We start from the raw sequence: 21187 nt of genomic DNA on the forward strand, positions 1-21187 counted from the left end.
GGCCCGGTCGTCGGCATTAAACGACCGCAGCGGCTCCGTCTACAATATTCAATTCTATCATATACACTATCGGATTGTAAAACAATGGTTTCATCATAAGCCAGCCCCTTTCCGTGCATATACATATGCGCGCGGGGTATCGATTGATACGTTCCATGTTATATCGATTTCAATAGAGGAGATTAACAACGGCAGGATTGTATTATTTTTACGACATCTTCGATCGACCTATCTCTTAACATCCGGGTTCTTCCACAACAATATCGGCGACGGTACCGGCCTTCCGTCCGGCCCCTTTACTTTCATCATGTAGGTATCGATTACCTCAAACCCCTTCGACTGATAAATAGGCAATCCCATGGGGCTGGCTTCGAGGCCGGCGTCACAGCCGTCCCGCTTCGCTCGTTCGACACCCAATTCGACCAGTCTCCCGCCTATCCCTCGCCTCCTGGCCATCGAGTGGACGGCTAGGAGTTGGAGGTGCCATCTATCGTGTTCCTTCCCGTCTTTTAACCAGAATTTGTGTTCCATTTCTTTTTTCGTTTTCGGCCAAAGGTCAGTACGAGACATGGCAAATCACGAGGGGTTTCGTACCCGTGTAGTCTTCTACGAAGCTTGCTACGGCTTCGGGGTCCGATGCTGTTTCCTTTGGCCGGAACCACGAATAGGCCCAGTCTTGAAATCCAATCAACCGACTCCCAGCAGCTGTTCACCAAGATGTAAGTATTGATATCACTCCTTACTCTCATCGCATAGGTGATGCTCCACCAAAGGATGGTATGAATACCTTTGTAGACACTCCACCTGGTCTCCTCGCTCGGCCTACCAAACTTCCGCCACTGCGCCATACCGACGACCTTCAACACCTCCTTCCCATCCTCCCGGACCGGTATTTCCGAGATCAACATGACAACATTGTGATCGAGAACGAGTTCCCTGGAACGGCGGCGGAAATAATCTACGAATTGGTCCGGGTGCTCCTTTCGGCCGGGCCAGAGGGCGGCGAAGAGCTCATCTTCCATCATTGCTTCGGCGGTGCATTCGGCAATGCCATCGACGTCGGCGAGGTTTGCGACGCGGAAGATCGGAGGGGTCGACATGCTGGATTTTTTTTTCTTTTCTAATAGGTTATATGAATATCGGTAGATGGATTGACCGGCGGACCTCAATTTATAATTTTTTTTCATATATATAAATCTTATATTTCCGAAAACTCAAAAAAGTATAAATATAAAAATGAAAAAAATTTCCCAGGGGCCATTGACGTCGAAGCCGTTAGTTTTGTGCGGATGAATCATCCTGATGTTCCTGTGACGAAGTCCGACGCCGACGACCGATTGTTTCGGGAAGGTGAGAAGAAAGCAAATGTTCGGACCGATATCCTTTAGCTAAAAGTTTGAACGCAACGTGCTCCGACGAAAATGAAGATGAGTCTTTCGCGGACGTCTCCCCGGTTGGAGTTAAATCTCCTTCCGGATTCTGACTTTCCAACATGATGCACGCATTTGATTTAGATACCAACTATAGTCATCGCTTACCTTGAGGTACGAGGTCGTAGAGTGAATTCGAAGGGAAGGAACATGCCATGGAGGACCCTGATGGCGAAATGCGAAGTGTCGGGCCACAAAAAAACGTGGGTCACGCAGACGACATGTATGATAAGCCGTGCCAGCCGCGTGATGGTCCAGAATTGCATACATTTTGCCTCCCTCTCCTCTTTTACAAGCCGCTATCGTGGATGCGAGTAGGGAATTCGAGAGAGAAGTGGCCATGTGCATGTGAAGGTTGTAGGTTTGAAGTTAACTTGCCTGGGACGGCAAAACCCTGCCAAGACCGTCGTTATCAACATCATGAGACCCGACAAGATGGATATAGCATGCTCGCAACGTTATTACTACGTGAAGATGAAGTTGCTCGAAATTGTTTAAATGTTGGCGGATCGTTCCTGGGAGCCATCATGATCAGCTTCCCCTTCCGGCTTCTAGACTCCCGTATTTGCCTGGCCCTTGTAGTTCGCCGCCAACGCCGCATTTGAACGTAACGACGGAATAAGGTCAAAGGCTGAAGTTAACGTTGGAATTGCATTTGCATTTGCATCTGCACTTGCATTTCGGCTCCGCGGTGGAGTGAGTGGTCTGTGGCTGATATTACTTTTCTATCGTCGTAAGTATAATTCGTTCATTTGATCCTCATTCCTGGCATGCAATATCATATCGCCCATCCTGCCATCCTCTTTTTTTCTCTGTTTCCCTCAATCGCACTTCCCCGCTCTTTCTCAGCTTCTTTTTAAAAAAGTCCCTCCCTCTGTTTCTTTCTTTCTCTCTCTCTTTCTTTCTTTCTTTTTTATTCGTTACGGCATGGTGAACAGGTACGAGTCAGGATCGAATATAAGCTCTTCCCTGATTTGTAGAAACCGTCCTGTGCATTTAGCCAGAACTGGAGCTCTGCCTGCTTGCCTTCTTTGCCTCACTTGGACTCCGTCTCGTTCCGTTTCTCCCTCTTTTCGCTCTCCCTCGCTATGCTCGACGGCTACTCTTTCTCTCGTTAGAATACCTGAATCATTGCATCTCCGATCGCTCTCATTGGTGCTTTCCCTTCGGCTTCCCCTGTTAACTTTGACTTCACCTACAACGTTAGTTACGAGCTGCTACTTGTTTCGGTAGGTACTTCGCCATACGTACTATCTCGGTGCTATCGCGGGGCATCGTCAAAAGTTGGCCTCGACCGAAGCTGACGGGTACGAAACACCCATCGACACTCGAACCCTCGTTCATCCGGTCCACATCCCTCCATCGATCGGTTGTACTGCTTAGCTTCCCGTAGTACAGCCCGCCTGCATACGTTATAGTTACAAACCGCGCATGAGGCCGCTGTTTGCTGCTTTCCGCTCGACTGGTTCGCAAAAACCACGCACTCCAACTGGTCGCCTCGCCCCGATTGCGTTCCGTTAACGTTCTCCCCAGCCTGGGTCGTTGGTTCTTTTTTACAAACCCGTTTTCGCTGCCCAAACGGCCAGACGGGCCCAAATTTAACTGGACTTTTGATCGGAAAGTCTCACGGCCCCGACTCGACCGCCAATCGAAATCGAAAATCCCAATTCGACAATCGAGGAAGCCTGCCGGAGAATTTTGTTCTTCTAGAAGCTTGGCCTATCGTCGTTCGGTGCTACTTGTTATTGCACTGGCAAGCACGGGCTTGATTGCTGGCTTTCTCCTTCTTTGGTACGCCTTCTTTTGAAATCACCGTTATTTAACAGACATTCGTTCTCGATTCTCCCGCCTTCCGGGATTCGTTTCGATCGTTTCGATTTCCGAACGGCCGACTCCCGTTTATTTTTATTTGGTGACATCAGCGACGTTTTGCTTTTGCTTAGTTTTTTGTTTCACGAGCTTGTCCCCCGAATATCACTCAGAACTTCTTAGTCGGCAGCTGCTAGCAAAAATCACACCCAACCTCACCGCTTTTATTTATTTTTCCCTCTCTTGTCCTTTTCTTGTCTTGCATCATCATCTCTTCTTGTCACGAAAACCCACCATCCCTCTTTCACACCAACTTTCTCTCTATCAATCAGCATCATCCTTCCTTTCTTTCAACCGACATCCGTTCTTCCAGTTCTAAAATAAATACACATCCCTCCCCAAAGGGAGTTTATTCCTACGGCTAGCGGCTCTCCGTTAGTTCACCAACAATGGGAAACACATCGACGAAGGAGAGCAGGGGTGGTTCGCCACCCCCGCACCACCATCACCGCAATTCACGAAGCTTCTCGGGCCCTTCTTCATCTGCTTACGCACCCGACATGGAACGTGCCGGTTCGTCGTCGCTGAGACTCGGTAGGCGGCACAGAGGCGAGAATTTTGAAGCCGCTCTCCTGGGATTGAATTTGGCCCAACATCGAGACAGGGAGCGGGAACGGGAACGGGAGGAAGGACCTTACAAAACGAGGGAAGAGAGGAGAGCGGAGAAGGAGGCGGAGCGACGGAAAGAAAGAGAAAAGGAGAGGGAGAGGAGCATGGCCGAAGAGAGTGTTGACGGTATGGCTTTTTGCCGCTCTCACGTGATATTACGATATACGGATCCCGGAGACTAATTGGGGGCGCTGTCTTGCATAGGTGGATATCTCGTAACCGTCGGTGTTTATACCGGCCCCGAAGATTACAACTTGAAAGTCGTACGGCAGCTGCAGGTGGGTGCCATCTTTGGGTCATATGTATGAAAACGTGGTTAACGTCATCTACAGATCGAACGCCGGCTGGCTCCCTTCTGGAAAGGAATCCCCGATCACGAATCCGATTGGACCGACGCCCAGCTCGTAGCCGCAGCCCAAGGGAAGGACATCCCGGACGCGGACGCCGTGGTCCCACCGTCCCCTACGAAGCCCACCAATGAAGATCTCAATCGCCTCACGGTTCCCATGGCCACGAGGTCCAGATCACAATCGTACGGCTCCGATGCTTCCCCTTCGTCTTCCACCGGACGGTTGTCGAGTCTTTCTCTTTCTTCCTCCCCCTTGGCTGGTTTCTCGAGACCTCGTTCTAAGACCTTAGGATTCTCCAGAAGTAGCTCGTCGAACTCCGCCCCAGTCGAAACGAACATCCCGTCCAGGACCGTAAACAACAGACCCATCGAAGCCGTCCTCTACGAAAAAGCCTCGGAGTGCCCGATTTGCTTTTTGTACTATCCGCCGCATCTCAACCGAACTCGGTGCTGCGACCAACCGATATGCTCCGAATGCTTCGTGCAGATAAAGCGAGCGGATCCGCACGTCCCCGAACACTCGCCTCCCGGGTCGCCTGCCCCGCAGCCAGCGGACCAGGATAGACGGGCCCATGCCGGGGACCAGTTGATTTCGGAGCCTGCCTCCTGCCCGTTCTGCAAGCAGCCGGAGTTCGGCGTCGTCTTCACACCCCTCCCGTGGCGCCGCGGTCTCGTGTATGCGAATCAGACGCATCCGTATGGCATCCAGCAACAATCGCATTTATCCCACGGTTCGAATACATCCTCGACCTCTTCCCTCCCCGTCCCCGGAACACCGAATCGGAAGAAGACCTCGTACGCCGTCAACGCACCCGAGGTCGTCACCACGGACCGTATCAGACCGGATTGGGCGACAAAATTGGCACATGCGAAGAACCAGGCCGCAAGACGAGCCGCCGCCGCCACGGCGCTGCACACGGCGGCATATCTGATGCACAATATGAACGGCCAAAGCGGCAGCAGCAGCAATCCGTTTTCTTCGAGGCGCATACTGCGCAGGATGAATAATTCTAGCGGATCGATGACGCCCAACGGGGGAAGTGGAACTGTTACTCCAGCCGCGGCTTCCAGCACTACGAATATCGTACCGGAGGCGCCGGAACCTGCCCCTGCTCCTGCCCCACCGGCTGTGCAAAGTGCGGCGCTTCAGAACGTGCTCAGACGGGCGAGGATGGTTGATTTGGAGGAAATGATGTTGATGGAAGCCATCAGGCTGAGCCTTGCGGAGGAGGAAGAGAGGAAGAGAAAAGAAGAGAAGGAAAAGAAGGAGAAAGAAGAGGCCGATGCCGAAGCCGGACGCGCGGCTGCGAGGCTTGCTACTTCGGCACCGGAGCCATCGAGGATGGATTTGGGAAAGGGGAAGGGACTGGCGCCCAGGGTCGATACCATTAGTATCGGAAGACGCAGCGAGGATACGCAGAGCTCGCCAACAATCGGCTTCGGAACCTCATCGCACCATTTGAAGATCCATAGGGCGACATCGGATGTTTCTTCTTCGGCCTCCAGTATGAAGGAACCGGATGCGGGAAGCAGCGATGAGGAAGATGGCACGGAGCCCGTCTTTAACTTCCAAAGTTTGGCGCAGACGCTCATGGAGGCTGAGGATGGGGAGGCGAGCGGGAATGCCGTGGCTGGAAAGGGGAAGCAGGCTGAAAATGTTGAAAACGTGGCACCTTCGAAGAAAGAGGCCGACGCCGCAAATGGAGATGAACCGGATACTGCGGATTCGAAGACTACGGTGACGCACGAGACTGTACGAGTACTTGGTCAGGAGACCGCATAGCGCTGTGCTTTCAGTTTTTCGTTTTCGTTTGCTTCCACCTTCCTCCCTCGAGATATTTTTTTCTAGGTTCATCTCCGCTTTTATAAGAAAAGGTATTAGATATACCTACGTCAATTGCAAGCGTTTTTCCATTTTATCCTTTCCGCGTTTATCGATTCGCACGCAAGCATCATTGTTTTTTGTTTTTGCTTTCCTCTCTCTCGGATTTTGATTTCGCTCCCTTTTTTTTTTTGTCCGTCTGCACCTTGAGAATCATTTTTTCTTTCATATAGAATTGACCGTCCGGATTACGTACTTGTTTTTCCTTTTACAGGCAGCATACACTCATTTTTTGTTCTTTAGCCTTCTTTTTCGGATAGGGATTCTTCTTCTTCTTTTCTTACTTTTTACATATGCGACGGGAGTTGAGAGGGGTTAGGCTTTTTTATCGTGTGTAGGGTTTGTATATACACGCTCCTTTACAAGTGCTCTTCTTTTTTCCTTGGCCAGCTAGTGTTTCCGGTTGTGAATTCGAAGTATGTATTCAGGCGCTTGACGGAAGGGGGGATTACTAACGGGGTTTTCGTATGAAATTGAGGAGGTGTGTAGTTATATGTAAGACTGAAGGGTACGAAATAACTATTTATATTCTTCGCTTTTGTCTTCAGATAGAATAAGCGATAGTGACTATCTATATTCACATAACCCTTTTTCTTTTATTCAGTACGCATGCTATTCGTTAACCCGGTAGCTTCCTTTTCCAAGGGAGCGAATTAATTACTAAACTACCGTCTTCCCAAGGAAAGAGAAAGACAGAAGACATGCGATGTGTAACCATCCATCGTAATACGGGAAAACATAACGTGGTAGTAATTTACAACCCATCGAGCATCTTACTTGGCTTTCTCGTCTTTAAATCTGCGGTTGGGTCCATGGGGGCTATGGGGTTACTGGGAAGGTTTCTGAGGGTTTCCCGGTTTGCAGCTCTTTGGTCGGTTGTCGATGTTTGGCCTGTACGAAAATACACGATTTAGAAGAGTTATGTTTATGGAGAGAGTATAATGCATACCGGAGCTGGAGGCGCCTATTTGCTTTGAAGACTGGCGTTCGGGAGGGGGGGATTGGCCGCCTTTGCGTTCTGGGGCTTCGGGGGCGGTGGATTTCTATCCGTAAATGTTAGTTTTTATTCAAAATTTACGAAAAGGTGGTGGTATATCGGAGGGTGGGCGTACGGTAAGGGGGTTCTGGAGGTTGGTCACAAGCGGCATTTTGTTCTTTTTCAGTTGAATTTCTTGTAGCTAAAAGTTATAGAGGTTTTTTTTTTTTTTTCTAATCAATTGAAAAAAATGCGAATATGAACTTGATACCGAGAGAAGATAATGAAAAGTGAAAGGGGAGTGGGTTTTTATAACAGAGGGGTGATGTCATGTCAGGCCAGCCGCGTACTAAGCTGTTTAGCGGTGTGGTACCGGGGTGTCACCGATGATCTCACCACAACGCAGTTTTGACGACAAAAATCCAACAAGGAGGGATTTCCCGATGCGGTAAAGGTATCAAGTCACGTGGTTACGGGAGCTCATCGCGTTTTTGAGTCACGTCTGGAGGTTGCTGAGTCAGCAGGCTTCCGTTGACTTGCCGCTCTGTTGTCAGTCGATAGGGGGGGTTCTTCCTTCCTACTTTTATCGGGATAGATTTTACGATACCATCGTCTACACCGTATTCGCGAATTTTTTTGTTAAGAAGGAACGATGCCAGCGGTCAGAACCCTCGCGTCTCTACCGTCGAGAACCAGGAAACCCCTGGCCGCTTCTTGCGGACTGGATATATCCATCGCGACAGCCGGACCCGCCGGTCAAAAGAAAGGGTCGAGAGCGGTGCAATGGGCGCCTATTACCCTCCCTTCGAGGTCGAAGAGTTTGAAGGGCATGGTTGACAAGAAAACTTCCTCGGCAACAAAAGTCAAGGCCGGCTCGAAAGAGGATGAAGGGAAAGGTGTTAAAATCGGCCCGGCGCATCCCGAGAATACGTTTGTGATTCCCGGGGATACGGATATAACCGATTATCAGAAGGTAGGATCCCCACCTTCGAGAAACAGCGTGAGAAGGTGCTGAAAGTAATACAGAAAGTCTACGCCCTCCTCCTCCAAATCCCACCGGGGAAAATCTCAACATACGCACACCTCTCTGCTGCGCTTTCCTCGTCACCCAGAGCGGTCGGTAACGCTCTCCGTCGCAACCCCTATGCGCCGGACGTACCATGTCACAGGGTTATTGCCACAACAGGGTACATAGGCGGTTTCAAAGGTGACTGGAACGATGCGCCTAGTGGGATTAATATCGAATTGAAGATGGAGCTATTGAAGGGCGAAGGGGTCACGTTTGATAAGAACGGGTTTATTGAGGAGAAAGGGAAGATATGGAAGGATTTTGAGGTTTAATAAGACAAAAAAAGGCGTTATCAAAGGTGCCGGCGGTATAATCATCGATGTAGTAGGTATCTTGATATCAAAAAATCATTAATCATGGCATGTACGATGCTTTTGTGATCGACCCGGTGCGGTTTGGTTTAATTTTCATCCCATAGTTTTCGAAGCCCCCTGCTCAGTCCGTCTTTGTCAACTTTCGACCCCGTAGTCCCTTCTTCGGCTTTGATCTTCTCTACCAGCCGTTTGGCTTTGCTCTTCCAGAACTCCTCGATCCCTACGGTCATCTCCGCTACGCCCGTCCACACCACCAGTCCCAATCCGGATCCGACGACCCCTCCCCCGCCACCGCTCTTTTCGGAATCCCTGCCCCATTCGACACTCTCCATGATCCGTATGAAGCTGTCCAAAAACTCCTCCGCTTGAGCATGTTCCGGCGCCGGAAAATTTTCAAACATTTGTTTCAAATGTTTCCTCCACATCTTCGCCGGTTGTCCGTACTTTTGTCCTTTCACCACGAACTCCGTTTCGGGAGGAACAAAATTTGTAAAATCTCTATTTCTTAAGAATATTATAGCGAGCTGTTGGAGGGCTTTTAGTTGAAACCGTGGGATATCGCGGTTTACAGCTTCGTGTGCTAACGCTGAGAGTTTTGCTAATTTATCCGAGTCGCTCATTTTATGCGATTTGTGGGTAGACGGCAAGCAAAGTTTATGAAACCGAACGATCCAACGGAGATCGACCCCCCTACCTTCTTCCCCCGGATGCATCTCCCCATCGGCTCTCAAACATTCTTCTATTTCCGAAAGCTTCTCGATCGCAAGATCCGTATGTCCGTTCGATAGGTATATCTCGAATAATATCAGCCGTGTTCTCGCTTCCACGAGTTTTATTTCCGGATGGGCCGCGAGGTGCGGGAAGTATTCGAGCATTATGTTCGTGAAGGTGGGATCTTTGGGGTCCAGGACTTTATTGCGGATTTTGAGAATTTCGAGGGCGGAGGTGAAGGATTGGGCGTCCATGTGGGAGGCGATCAGGGAGTCGGTGTTTGCGATCCATTCTCGGGTGGGGATGTTGCAGGTCGTGGAGGTTATCTGGTGGATTAATTCGTAAAGGAGGGACTGCCGTTTTACATGATTTGTTAGTCAATCATATCAATCGGGGGGGTTTCCTACAAGGGAAGGATTACATGTAACTCGGAATAACTCTCCATCTGCGTCCACTCGCACCAATTCTTCCACGCCCTCATAGCCTCCGCGGTCCCTTCCTTCCGTCGTGACTCCGACATGCCCTCCTCATCCCAATACAACAACCTAATCCATAACTTCCACGTATCCCTCATCATCTCCTCCCCAGCTTCCAACCTCTCCTTCTCTCCTCCTTTCGTCCCTCCCCTCCCGTTTTTACCAACATTACCATTGCTACTATTTAGCTCCATCTCTTTCTCATCGATAACCTCCACATTCTCGTATAATACCCGGATGGCATTATGGTAATACCCCTGCGCGAGAAGAATACGGATCCGTAGGATCACATACGATGGATGGTTATTATGCTCGCTGGGGATTGATAGCAAAGTAGCGGATGAAGTTGCGAATTGGCCATGTGTGAAGTGCGTATAAGCTTGGGCGTAAGTCGGTTGGTGTTGTGGGGGGAGCGGGGGGAAAGTCGGGACGCGGCGGTGTTGCATGTGCGCGATCATGTGTTCCATCAGCGACATGGTAAAGACCTCTTTCTCCTTACTTCTTTCTCAGGGGCGAAGGCAATTGGAACGTAGGAATGTGCAAGGATATGTAAAGGACAATCTACGGCGGGTAGATGTGAAAAGAGCATGAATAAGAAGAGGGAGGATGAAAAGAAGAGCTGTCGCGATATAAAATGTAGCAACTGCGGCGCATGGTTCATAAAGAGAGGCTGCAAGGTTTTAAATTTATTTGAGGATTCGTCTTGCTCTCAACTTCTTTGCTTTGTATTAATAGCCAATGCCAGCTAAGATTAGCAAGTTCTGATGCAGCCTAAGACGGCAGGTTGGGGTTTACAAGGGGCGTTTGTTCTGCCAAGGCCGGGGCTGGACTTCGGTACGTAGCTAGCTCCGTAGGCTGCTTATGGTGGGACCGCACGATTTGAGATGTTCGGTAGCATCGCTAGTACCGGTTGAGGATATATATTCCGGGGTCTTGAAGACGAGGAGGGGATGGAGATTGTATATTTGGCAGCAGCGATAGTACTGCTCTCCTACGGGGATATATTAATAATGTCCACAGAGTGCGAAGCTTCAAGGCCGCTTGACTCGAGGTAGCCTGGATGGCAGTCACGGCATCTAAAAATACAACAGTTTCCAACGCGCATGGGGGTTATAACGATATCGATAATCATCATGTATGCAAGTCAATTTATAAATGCACATGTGCAAGGAGCAAAGGAAGGTGTATTAACAATACACAAAGATTCCGAAGCCGTCGTACGAATGACAAAGTTGTTGGAACGGGGATCTGTTTACAAATCGTGCACTATTCGCAAAGGGCTTAAATTGAAACTCCAGGTCCATACGCACTGAGAAGGAAAAGATCGATATACCGTTAAATAATGATGGTGGCAATGATCGTACCCTAGGTGCATATATACAGTCTCTAGATTTTTTCCAATTCGGCCAGACTACCTACGGCCTTCCCCATGGAACTTTCGGTGCCAGGGTTCTCACTCTTCTGGGTTATGCTGCGGTTGCAGTCCCAGGAAGAAGATCTTGTAAACCTTGCTTGTCGGCTTCACTAAGCTCACCTAGAGCGGTGATCAGCATCGTCAGCTTTGTAATTTTATCCAGTTCCCTTGGATCCACACAAAAGTTGCCATTCTCGAGGGTTTTCCCGTTACACCCTTTCGAACGAATATTCTTCAACATTTTTGCAAGAGCTTCGTTAAGTTTGTCTGTACTTCCCGGCATCTTTACGTTCGAACTAGCGGCGGTGTCTCTTCCAATCTTTTCCCTAATTCCTCCAAGGATTTTAAAGTCTGCGGGAAATGGGGCAAAGTACCGACTTTGTCGCCTAAGATAGGACCCGCCAAGACGAGGGGTGTGTCTTCCACTGGTTTTCCTTCTACAAGTATAGGGAAATCTTTGGGGCAAGACTGAACGCCGCGGGAGGGACTCCTATTTTTCTCGGGTTGGAAGCAGCAGGGGTCGGTGATGGATTGAGTGTCGACGCCGACGATGCTAGTGCCGAGCCCTTCGAAATCAATGGGGCCAACTGCGATGAGTTTTCCATCAACCATTATAGCGCCGGAATCGGATGGCGTAGCTGCGTTGGCATCTACTTGCGCTGGGATGGGGAGTGCGGTTGTTAGTCGGAGGGCGACGAAGAATACTACCAATGACTTCATTTTGAGACCGAGGGTATATTGCGAAACCGTGTAGCAATAAATTGATAATTAAGCTATCCACTCTATTGATTCTCTCAGCGTCAAACACTCTTTGATTTCAAGAATGAAGTCAAGGCGATTGGTTTTTTTTTTTTTTTAACTATAGGTATGTATATTTAAGCAAGTTGTCGGAAACTTTTGAGTAGGTAATTTATATAGGCGTAGAATTTAAAGCAAAGGGTATAATGACAGTCAATAGCGATTGTGATTAGAATATACCCAATAAACTCGGTGGGCAGTATAAGATATACGATAAAAATGCTAATATAATATACGTATGTATGCAAAAGGGAGGAAAGGAAGAAGATGATAAAAAAAAGTAGAAGAAATCTCTGAAAATCAATGCCGCCCGGAAGAGAATATTAACAATACCAAAAAAAAAAACCAAAACCGCCGTTGGGTAAATAACACCTTCATAGAAAAGAAGGGGCAATTGCTCGCAAAAGTTCCTAAACTCCATGTTCGTGCATACCCAAAAGCAAAAGATCGTAGGAAGCGTCACCGGTCATACCCTAGAGGCATATTTATTCTCTAGACCCCGTCCAGTTCAGCCCAGGCTAGCTATGACCTTTCCCGCCAGAACATTGAAATTAGCATCGCTACTCTGCTTAACCACCAGATCCCATAGGTTCCCGGTGAGCAAAACCAGCCTTGGATGCAAGAAAATCGAGCAACAGCTGTTGACACGACGGTGCATCGGAACCGAAGTCACCGTTGTCGAGAATCCGCTTGATACATTGCTGCAAATCGCCATCCTCCGTTATAGACACAAGAGTTTCCCCATTCGGACCGTTAATTTTCAGATCCTTGGGGTCCACTCTAACGACAGTGCCTCCACGGGTTCTCTTTCCTAGTTTTCCAAAAGTTTTAGGGTGTGTAAACTTCACGCAACTTATTCCCTCGATTCCAAACACCACTAACTTGTTCGAGAAATGAGGTTAAAAACAATTGCTTTTCACCGTAGGTATGCCGAACTAAGAATATTTAATCAGGTTACCGGAAATTTATCTCCTACGCAGCCCACCGGGTACTAGAAATGTCGGGTTGGCATCGATCCCGTGGTATGGCATGCGGCTCAAATCGATGACATTTCGACACCGGCATCCTGGAACGCCGGCGCGATAAGGGGCAGTGATATCGGACTGGAATTGTGCACGTTGGGAACAAGTTACGAAAAAAGTTGAAGGCGAGTTCGTATGCAGGAAAACTTTCAGTGCTTCGTATATTTCTATTACGGGGGAAACTGACCTGGATTCTATGGGTCAGAAGTAGCTTCATTTCTTTGAAAAGTGATTTTAAGGGAATAGAGCGTTTCGAGACGCATTGCATAAAATTATATACTGGTCTACAAGAATAAATCGGAAGGATACGATATGTAAGGATGCATTGGAAGGATACATAGGATTTGGAAGGATATGGCTTATAAGGATATTTTGGAAGGATAGGGTCCGAAAAGCAAAGTAAGGATATGTTGTGTAAGGATAAAGTCTGTGAGGACGTAGGAAGGATATAATCGATCAAGATAAGCAGTAAAGATATAAGGATATAGGAATGATATGGGCCGTAAGGATAAAAAGGATGTAGTTTGTAAGGATATATCGTCCGTAAGGATATAGGGAGGATATAAATCTGTAATGATATCGATATAGGAAGGATATATGAATGATAGAAAGCGTAAGGATATACCAGAAGAATAGCCCGCAGGGGAATGCATAAAACCAGAATCAAGAGATAGTGAAAGATAATTGCCGTAAATCAATGGGCGATTAAAGAAACGGGAGGCTGACGATCAATGGCCGGATTCAACGACAGCTCCCTTGGATTGCGGGTAAAATAAAATGTCGACAGGTAACGAGCCGCGTCGGGCCGCATTTAAATACCACCGAAGACGGCATTATTCGAGGGCTTGCGCTGCGACGTTAACCCCCACACGATGACATCAAAATCATCTACAACATATGCAAGTCAGCACTTGAAGGTATCGAAAAGCGTCGTCACTCCGTGGGGGCTGGTATAGAATGTGGAGAAATGTAAAGTCGAATGGGATACTAACCAAGTAATGAAGTAGTTTTGTAGGGATAGGCGCCGTGAGACCGTCCTTAACCGGGTATATTAATAGCAATAGACTCCCCACCAGTAAGTCTGTCGAGACTGTTGCCAATCGTGACCCCAGATGAACCTCGGCGAAATTTCTGAGCCTTTGGGGACCCCGGACGGCGGACTAGTATTTCCCTTTGTGAGGTTTCGGCACTCGTAGGGCCCCTCTGGGGGATGTCAAGTGGCGCTGCACTTGCAATAGAGAGGACAGCAAGGACGGAGAGGGAGTGAATATGCATTTTGAATTGGGTTTTAGATACCGTTCTAACGATATCTAAAGGTTTGGTTGAATAATAACGTGTGTTAGGCTTTGACTGGAGCTCGGGGAAGAGCATTTATATATCTTGCAATTGGTACTTGTTCCGGTCTCGTTGTTCCCTACCTGTCCCACTTTCCTATCGATCGTATGAAGGTAGGCCCCTCTTGCGAATGCAAAATGGGGCCCGATCTCCGAATGCCTTGATCTGTTGTGTGCCGTACTCCTCTTGGTTTTGACGTAAGAGATTACACTTGTTTTGCCTAACGACCCCACTATAAACCTATAAAACTCCGAGAGGTTGTTGGATAACCGTCATTATGAGATTCGAAGCAAGGGGCTTTGTCCACTCCGAGGGTTGCGTTGCGAGCACCAAGTTACCACACAGCTGATACCTGTTGACTGTCTTACGTTGTGCAATTGTGCAGTTTCAATCTTTAGATCGTTCAAATCTCGTCAGGCAAGATTTAAATATAAAATTGATCAATAGGGATTGAGATTACAATGATAGCAAGATTGAAGTATTTTCTGAAAAGTTGCAAAAAAAAAAAAAAAAAACCATCTACATTAGCGCTTAGTTGCTAGCTCTACTCATCTACGATAATTCGCCACAAGGACTGGCTTGAGAATATAAAAACTGATGGATACAATTAATGGGCCCAATCTCGACAATATAAATATTCAAAACAAAGCCAAAATTTTCTTTATAAGGCTAGAAATAACTTCATACTAACTAACACATGTACAATGAATATTCCCAAAATCGGATATGGCCATTGAATCGTATTGGAGCATCATGATATCGATATTATAGTTTATTCTCGAGCTCGGCTTCAATTCCTATAATGGCATTCCTATTCCCATCTACATCTATATGTTGGGTATACTGGTTTTTTTGGTTGTCAATCCCCTGGCTCGAATGATAAGGATTTACTCTGATCGCTGTTAATATTGGTGTTGGCAACTTGCTCAAGACGTTCGCATTTTTTAGACTACCAGCGATTCCCGCTTATTCAATCGTTCGTGCGGCTGCTTGGGAAGAACGGATAGGTGTCTTAAATTGGAAGATGGGACCAGATGAGGTTGCAGAAGGTTAGCAAGCGTGATGCAACAGGTTTACGCTTCTTAGTTCATGGAAGACTTCGAATGGCTTTGGGTTATAGGTATGTTGAAATGGAAATCCACTTACCTGCATCGTGAATCCCAGAGCCCACCGGAGCAGCAAAGACGTGAACGCCGTAGGTCGAGAGGCTGGCTAGAGCGTAGACGAAGACTCGGATAGAAACCGTCTTTTAGGCTGGAAGTTTCAAGACGGATTTGGCTGCGTCCGTAGAACAAATATATCCAAGTACTTGGATTGGTATATATGCGCAGATGCCGATAGGATCTAGGGCACTCGAGGACTGATTTAAGCCAGCGATTTGATACTTTTTCAAGATGAAAACTCCGACATCGCGTTCGAGGTAGATTCTTCTGTTTTTATATAAGCATTGTGAAACTTAATTAATACCTTAGAGCCATTTGAAAGACACGTATACATTCAAGAGCTAGCTCACCCAAATTGGACCCTTTAGAATAGTATTTAAAAGAGGTAATTACGTACTTGTAGCCTAGCGGTGGCTGTTCGGAGAATATGCTGCCCGATGCATGGAGCAATCTTGTTAAGCTTATATTGGAATTTCAGATAAGGGTACTTTAAAAATGTGGCCCGATCTACGTGGCGCCTGAATAGTCTCGAGGCAGGCGCCTGAACAAAAAAAAAAACATCTGAACCGAAATTCCGCACAAAAAAAGGTCCACCACGTTTAGGCACCGATTTAAAAGTACTCGATCGAATGTTGTGAAGAAGAGAAGGGTTGAGAGGTTTCATTGATCCATGGTCGTGAAGATCGTAAGACATCATGAGTAATGGTTAAGATACAGAAGAAGAAGAATACACAGTTAATCAACCCAGGAAAAAAAAAAATCAGAATTCCCCGACGCCGGTAAAAGTTAAAACAAGGCAATTGCAAGAAGCAAAGCATTAGAAAGAGAAGACAAGGAAATATATACAGACGCCATGAAGAAGAAAACGATAACGGTAGTATTAAATATCAGTAAGAGTAGAAGAACGACCGGCGTCGCGCAATATCTGGCGTATGAGCGGGGCTTCAAGTTCAAATGCATACAGAGAAGAGAAACGGGTATCAGATGGGACCCTGATCTAGAGTACCAGCCGGTCCGGCAGCAGATAATCGGGTTTTGGAATTGCGGATTCGGTCAGAGTCGGCCTTTCGGCGGAACCATTGTTCTCTTCTTTTCCGTGTCCTCGTCTTCTAGACGTGGCACCAATCGCACTATTCAGGTTGACGCTATTAGTTTCTATCGTGTATATAATCAATTGAGGTCTGGATATAATTGACTTACGTAGTGTTCCGATCCGCTAATGTCGTGGATAGCGCAGAAGCTGGTCTTGCAGCTTCTGCAGCTTCGCATGGTATCCTTCTTGCAGTCAAAGCAGGTTCTACCGCAGTCATAGCAGTCGAGAAGAACGCCTCCCTGTGAAATCGCAGTGTTAGTATCGAATTTTATGTTTTGCGGTTGTGCGTGCGAAGTTCCTACCTTTTGAATACCACACATCTTTCCCATCCCGACGCTATAGCAGTTCTCACACCACCATTTACCACAGCACTCACAAAGCCTCTCCTTTGTGCAGTCATCACACATGTCGACCTCAACCTTTTCTCCAACACGTGGACGGCAAGCAATCTTGATGTCGCTGGTCAAGATCGGAACAGGTCCGTACAGCTTGCTGGAGCACCCGGCTGGTGGCGTACCGCAGCCTTCGCATCGGCCCAAGATTCTCTTGTTCGCGAGCTTTGGTGCCATTTGTGGTGGGATCCAATCACCCTCTCCATCGGAGGTTGATGTGACGCTGCTTTGCTCCGAATCTTGACCTGACCACGCGAACGATGCAAATCCGGATCCAACGGAAATAGGGGTACTTCCGAGCTCGATTTCCGCCGCAGCTGCAGCAACGGCGTTCAAGTCGTCTTCGAATGGCGAAAGGTTCATGTGCTTAGATCCCTTGCAAAGTCCGACGTCGAAGGCGATCTTCCCTTCGCAAGCTTGGACTGTTTCGGCCCACCCTTCGATGAATTCGACTTCTCCGACGCGTTGTCGTTGCCATCTGTTCTTGCTTCTGGGTGCGCCATTGCTCTTACCAAAGACGTAAACACCCTTGAGAGGAGATGTCGATCCTGGACGAACCAAGAAGTGGAGTGTCTGCATAAACCTGGGTTGGTTGAACCCACAATCTCGGACGCTCAAGATCGAGATTCGCTGGTTAGGAGAGACGAGGAGGTTGAAAAGGGTATCGAAGTTCATGGGAAGGCCATCAAGGATGAGTGTTTGGGTGTTCTTCCCTAACAAGGCCGAAGAAAGGAAGTCCGTGTAGCTCCGTCGGAGAGAAACCTGCTGTTGGGACTGGTTGACCGGGACAAGTGCTGACAGAGAAATATCAACATGGCGAAAGGCCCCTGTCTGCTTGAACAGAATCTTATGAAAACTCTTGGAGCACAGCCCTAGGTTGAGGATTTCATGAGGGAGCAGGTAGGGTGTGAACTCGTCGAGGATGACATGAATTCTGAGCAGGCTGAAGAGACCGGAAACGTGTGTTGCAGTCTGCATTTCCCAACAGAGTTTGGATGTGGTTAGAAGGACGAGGGGAGGCCTGCAAGCGAGGTCACCGGCTGGATCCAGAACCTCTTTGGCTAATCTAAGCTAATTAGCTAATAGCAGCGATGTCGCGAGGCCGGGCAAGGGCTAGTTGGACACAGAGACGATGATGGGGTGGTCTGCTTATATGGCCAAATGAGGAGGCAAAGACGATGAAATAAGGTGAGGCAGTCTGAGGACCGGTCGATCTTAAGTTTTGGAAGAATTGAAAAGAAGAATCGGAATGGATAATGCGAGTCTCTAACGGTCGCTTGCTTGGTAACGGTTCCTGGTATTTGTTTGGATATGATGTCCTTGGGTCGATATAAAATTAATTCCTGGTACTTATACGCAACGTGAACTTGCAAAATATAATACTTGAACTTGAACTCGCAAGTCTTTCTAAGGCAGCTATCTTTGTGTATTTCGACAAGAAGATCTGAAGAAGGAACGGTGCTAGGGAAGTGGGAAAGGTATGGGAAATATATGGAGAGGGAGTCGCGACATGGTGGCCAGATATTATATTCCGCCCTGCCCTGCCGCCGCAAATGTGGTAATAAGAACATCTCACAGGAATTTCTTGGAGGAGGAGGTCCTGCAAGAGATCGAAGTCGATCAGCCTGCTAACGACCTACTGCTACTCTACGCTATAGCCTGTCTGCCTGCCAGCCCCCCCCGGAGACGACATGTATGTACAGGACGGCCAAGGTGGGTCGGCGTCCTTTAGGGTCAACGAACAATTGCAGATGAATGTAGATGGGACGCCGCGAAACCTGCTGAAAGGGATGCTAGTACAAAGCTTGGCCTTTGCAATCGCTGTCTGGTCGGTACCGTCAGATCCGGATTGCCCTTCTCTGCCAGGTGCACGCCGCCAATAGTAATTTAAATGGTGGTGGTGGTAGCCCGTATCGAATCATCCATCTCTCTCCGGCAAAAGGGCCACGAGCGCGAACTAGCTGCCGTCAATCAAACCATACGTGCTCAAGCATGCTGCTACACCATCGAGCCAACTGGAAGTGAAGCCTCATGTTTGAGGTGGGTCACTTCGCAGCTGGTGAGCGCCGCCGCCGTCCCATCTTACCCTCAACAGTCTGCCGGGTCTCTCGCTTTAGTCAGTACGAGCCGGCCGCCGGAGTTTATCTGGGTTCCCAGCCGCAAAGTCCAACACAACCCCAGCAAGTTCATACCACAACATCGGTAGGTGTTATGTACAAGTAGCTTATTTCAAGTTCGAGCTCCATAATTATCAGTCTGCAGGTCATGGCATTTGCCTTCCTTCCCCCACCTTTGCAGTTTCGCTTACGATGGCTCCGTGCATCGGTGGCAGGGCATAGGATTCATACGAGCTTCTCATAGCCCTACCTTATAAAGCATATATTGCATTTGCTTCAAGTAATACTTACCAAAATACGGAGTATCCAGATTCAGGAGTATACACCACCACCACCACCACCACCACCACTTCCAAAACCACCACCATCACGACAGAAAATGTTGTGTAATTTTCTTTCGCGATAATGAAATGCTTGGCCCGGTCACAAGCTGGCCATGTCCTCCCTTCCCCCGTCTTGTCATGTCGATATCTCGTGTTTGCTTGACTGACGTTTCCTCGTACCACCTCCAAAAACAAAATATACAATATACAAAAAAAATTAAGCTTACCATTTGAATCCCCGCGCGACGGTTTTACACAAAACTCAACAGGTCCTTGCGTCCCTTTCGTGTACGAGAGTGGTCCTGGTTACGTTGCCCCCATGACTCTTTTTGACCGGTCCTCCGTTCGGACCTATCAATGGAACTCGTGTGTCCGGGTTCTTCGCCTTCACGCATCCTCTAAACTCGACTTGGTCGAAGTTCTTTTTTCTTTATATTTTCTTCTTTCTTCTGCCCTCGCTATGATGTTATACCAACACCTTACCCCGCAAAAACCCACCCCAAGTTGATAAGCAGGCGACCACCAGGACGACGTGCGCAGTGCTTTTAGGTTAAAGAACGGCGCCCTGCGAGACGAGGGGCATGCTGTTCTGCATTCGTCAGTCCGTGCTTGCTTGCTTGCTTGCCTGCTTCCTATGGCCGAACCAGTTAGTCGCATGCCCCATGCCAACTTGTCCTTTTTTTTTCTTTTTCAATTCTCTGTTTCCTTTTCAACCACCAACCTTAAATGCATCTTGATTTGCCCGGTACATCTACACCCCAAACCTATAATAATGATGCAGGCAATTGTAATTTCATTCCCCAACACTAAGCCCTCGTCAAGATAAGCTACAGCCTTCTTTTCTGCCATCCACTTTGCGTAAGTTCGCCAAGTTTAGCGTTGGGGTCTTCTTCGCCCCCCACAGTTCTCCTTTCGAATGGAAGCTAAAGCGGAAATCGAGGCGCTCTTCAAAAAGAGTTTGAAATCATATTTTTTTGATACACCGCTAAGGTACCATCGGAGGCACCACCAATTGGCAAAATTTATAACCTGCGCCTTTTGCCTAATACTTTGGGCAGGCGCATCCGTCTACGGCACGCTTCACCCCGCTTTGTTCTCACTCGAACGGTCACCGAATGACTTCTGGTAGACATGTACATATGTAGACGGTCAAGTGACCATGCCGTCCAAGAAACCGACGACATCCAATTATAATTACTTTACTTCGGCTTCCCGTCGAAGGAACAAAAGGACCTCGACTCATGCAAGGTATCCCCGAAACCCGCATTCCGCGTTTTTATTTCAGAGACAGCGGAGCAACTTTAACTCTAATCTTTTCCAAACGCACGATTCATGATGCTCCCGGTCTCGTTTCCCCTTCGTGGCCTTATTCATCATGCATAAAAATGTACGGCGAACATGATCGTTCAACCAATATAAGGTTGAAGGACCGCCAATACCTCGTACCTCGTGCATATGATGTGAAATTTAACATTCCATCAAGCATATCCGCCAAGCCCTAACAATCACACAGCCAGCTGCTCCAGCTCCCAATATCCTTGAGTCTCACAGAAATCGGAGTCCGGAAACCCTTTCTTCCACACCCATTTTCACACGCTGTTCTTAAGTTTAAGATAGGAAGGGGGGCTTGGGTGTCACGGTCCAATTACGGCTGTATGCTTACGGAACTGAATCCCTACTTTGGTCGAATAATTGATCATAATGCATGACAAAAAGAAGATCAATCTTGCGCTTTCCGAGAGAGCCGACCGGTTGTCATTTTTCTCGTCAGAAATTTCGAAAAAGGGCTGGTTGTATTATCCATCGACCTACTTCCCAAGCTACGGATCCGATAAGGAGATGTAT

The 21187-nt window shown here is 47.9% G+C and overlaps 7 protein-coding genes across 7 annotated transcripts; 2 read left to right on the forward strand and 5 right to left on the reverse strand.

The window, feature by feature from the left end:
• Window positions 1-228: 228 nt before the first annotated feature.
• DFL_001706 (uncharacterized protein) lies at window positions 229-1100 on the reverse strand (the record flags this gene model as incomplete). Its single annotated transcript, XM_067630366.1, has 3 exons — window positions 229-533; window positions 595-705; window positions 788-1100. The coding sequence occupies 3 exons, from the start codon at window positions 1098-1100 to the stop codon at window positions 229-231; spliced, it is 729 nt and encodes a 242-aa protein (XP_067493016.1).
• Window positions 1101-3688: 2588 nt separating this feature from the next.
• Window positions 3689-6040, forward strand: DFL_001707 (uncharacterized protein; the record flags this gene model as incomplete). Its single annotated transcript, XM_067630367.1, has 3 exons — window positions 3689-4034; window positions 4113-4186; window positions 4241-6040. 3 exons carry the CDS (start codon window positions 3689-3691, stop codon window positions 6038-6040), a joined length of 2220 nt encoding a protein of 739 aa, XP_067493017.1.
• Window positions 6041-6893: 853 nt separating this feature from the next.
• Window positions 6894-7287, reverse strand: DFL_001708 (uncharacterized protein; the record flags this gene model as incomplete). The annotated part of the gene is made up of 3 exons (XM_067630368.1): window positions 6894-7030; window positions 7089-7182; window positions 7252-7287. 3 exons carry the CDS (start codon window positions 7285-7287, stop codon window positions 6894-6896), a joined length of 267 nt encoding a protein of 88 aa, XP_067493018.1.
• A 480-nt stretch (window positions 7288-7767) lies between these two features.
• On the forward strand, window positions 7768-8456 carry DFL_001709 (uncharacterized protein; the record flags this gene model as incomplete). Its single annotated transcript, XM_067630369.1, has 2 exons — window positions 7768-8088; window positions 8142-8456. The coding sequence occupies 2 exons, from the start codon at window positions 7768-7770 to the stop codon at window positions 8454-8456; spliced, it is 636 nt and encodes a 211-aa protein (XP_067493019.1).
• A 128-nt stretch (window positions 8457-8584) lies between these two features.
• DFL_001710 (uncharacterized protein) lies at window positions 8585-10161 on the reverse strand (the record flags this gene model as incomplete). The annotated part of the gene is made up of 2 exons (XM_067630371.1): window positions 8585-9562; window positions 9631-10161. 2 exons carry the CDS (start codon window positions 10159-10161, stop codon window positions 8585-8587), a joined length of 1509 nt encoding a protein of 502 aa, XP_067493020.1.
• A 1223-nt stretch (window positions 10162-11384) lies between these two features.
• Window positions 11385-11819, reverse strand: DFL_001711 (uncharacterized protein; the record flags this gene model as incomplete). The annotated part of the gene is made up of 1 exon (XM_067630372.1): window positions 11385-11819. One exon carries the CDS (start codon window positions 11817-11819, stop codon window positions 11385-11387), a length of 435 nt encoding a protein of 144 aa, XP_067493021.1.
• A 4707-nt stretch (window positions 11820-16526) lies between these two features.
• On the reverse strand, window positions 16527-17880 carry DFL_001712 (uncharacterized protein; the record flags this gene model as incomplete). Its single annotated transcript, XM_067630373.1, has 3 exons — window positions 16527-16547; window positions 16618-16749; window positions 16813-17880. The coding sequence occupies 3 exons, from the start codon at window positions 17878-17880 to the stop codon at window positions 16527-16529; spliced, it is 1221 nt and encodes a 406-aa protein (XP_067493022.1).
• Between the last annotated feature and the right edge of the window lie 3307 nt (window positions 17881-21187).

The sequence above is a fragment of the Arthrobotrys flagrans genome, assembly GCF_004000055.1.
Source record: "Arthrobotrys flagrans strain CBS H-5679 chromosome Unknown unitig_3, whole genome shotgun sequence".
NCBI classification, from domain to species: Eukaryota; Fungi; Ascomycota; class Orbiliomycetes; order Orbiliales; family Orbiliaceae; genus Arthrobotrys; species Arthrobotrys flagrans.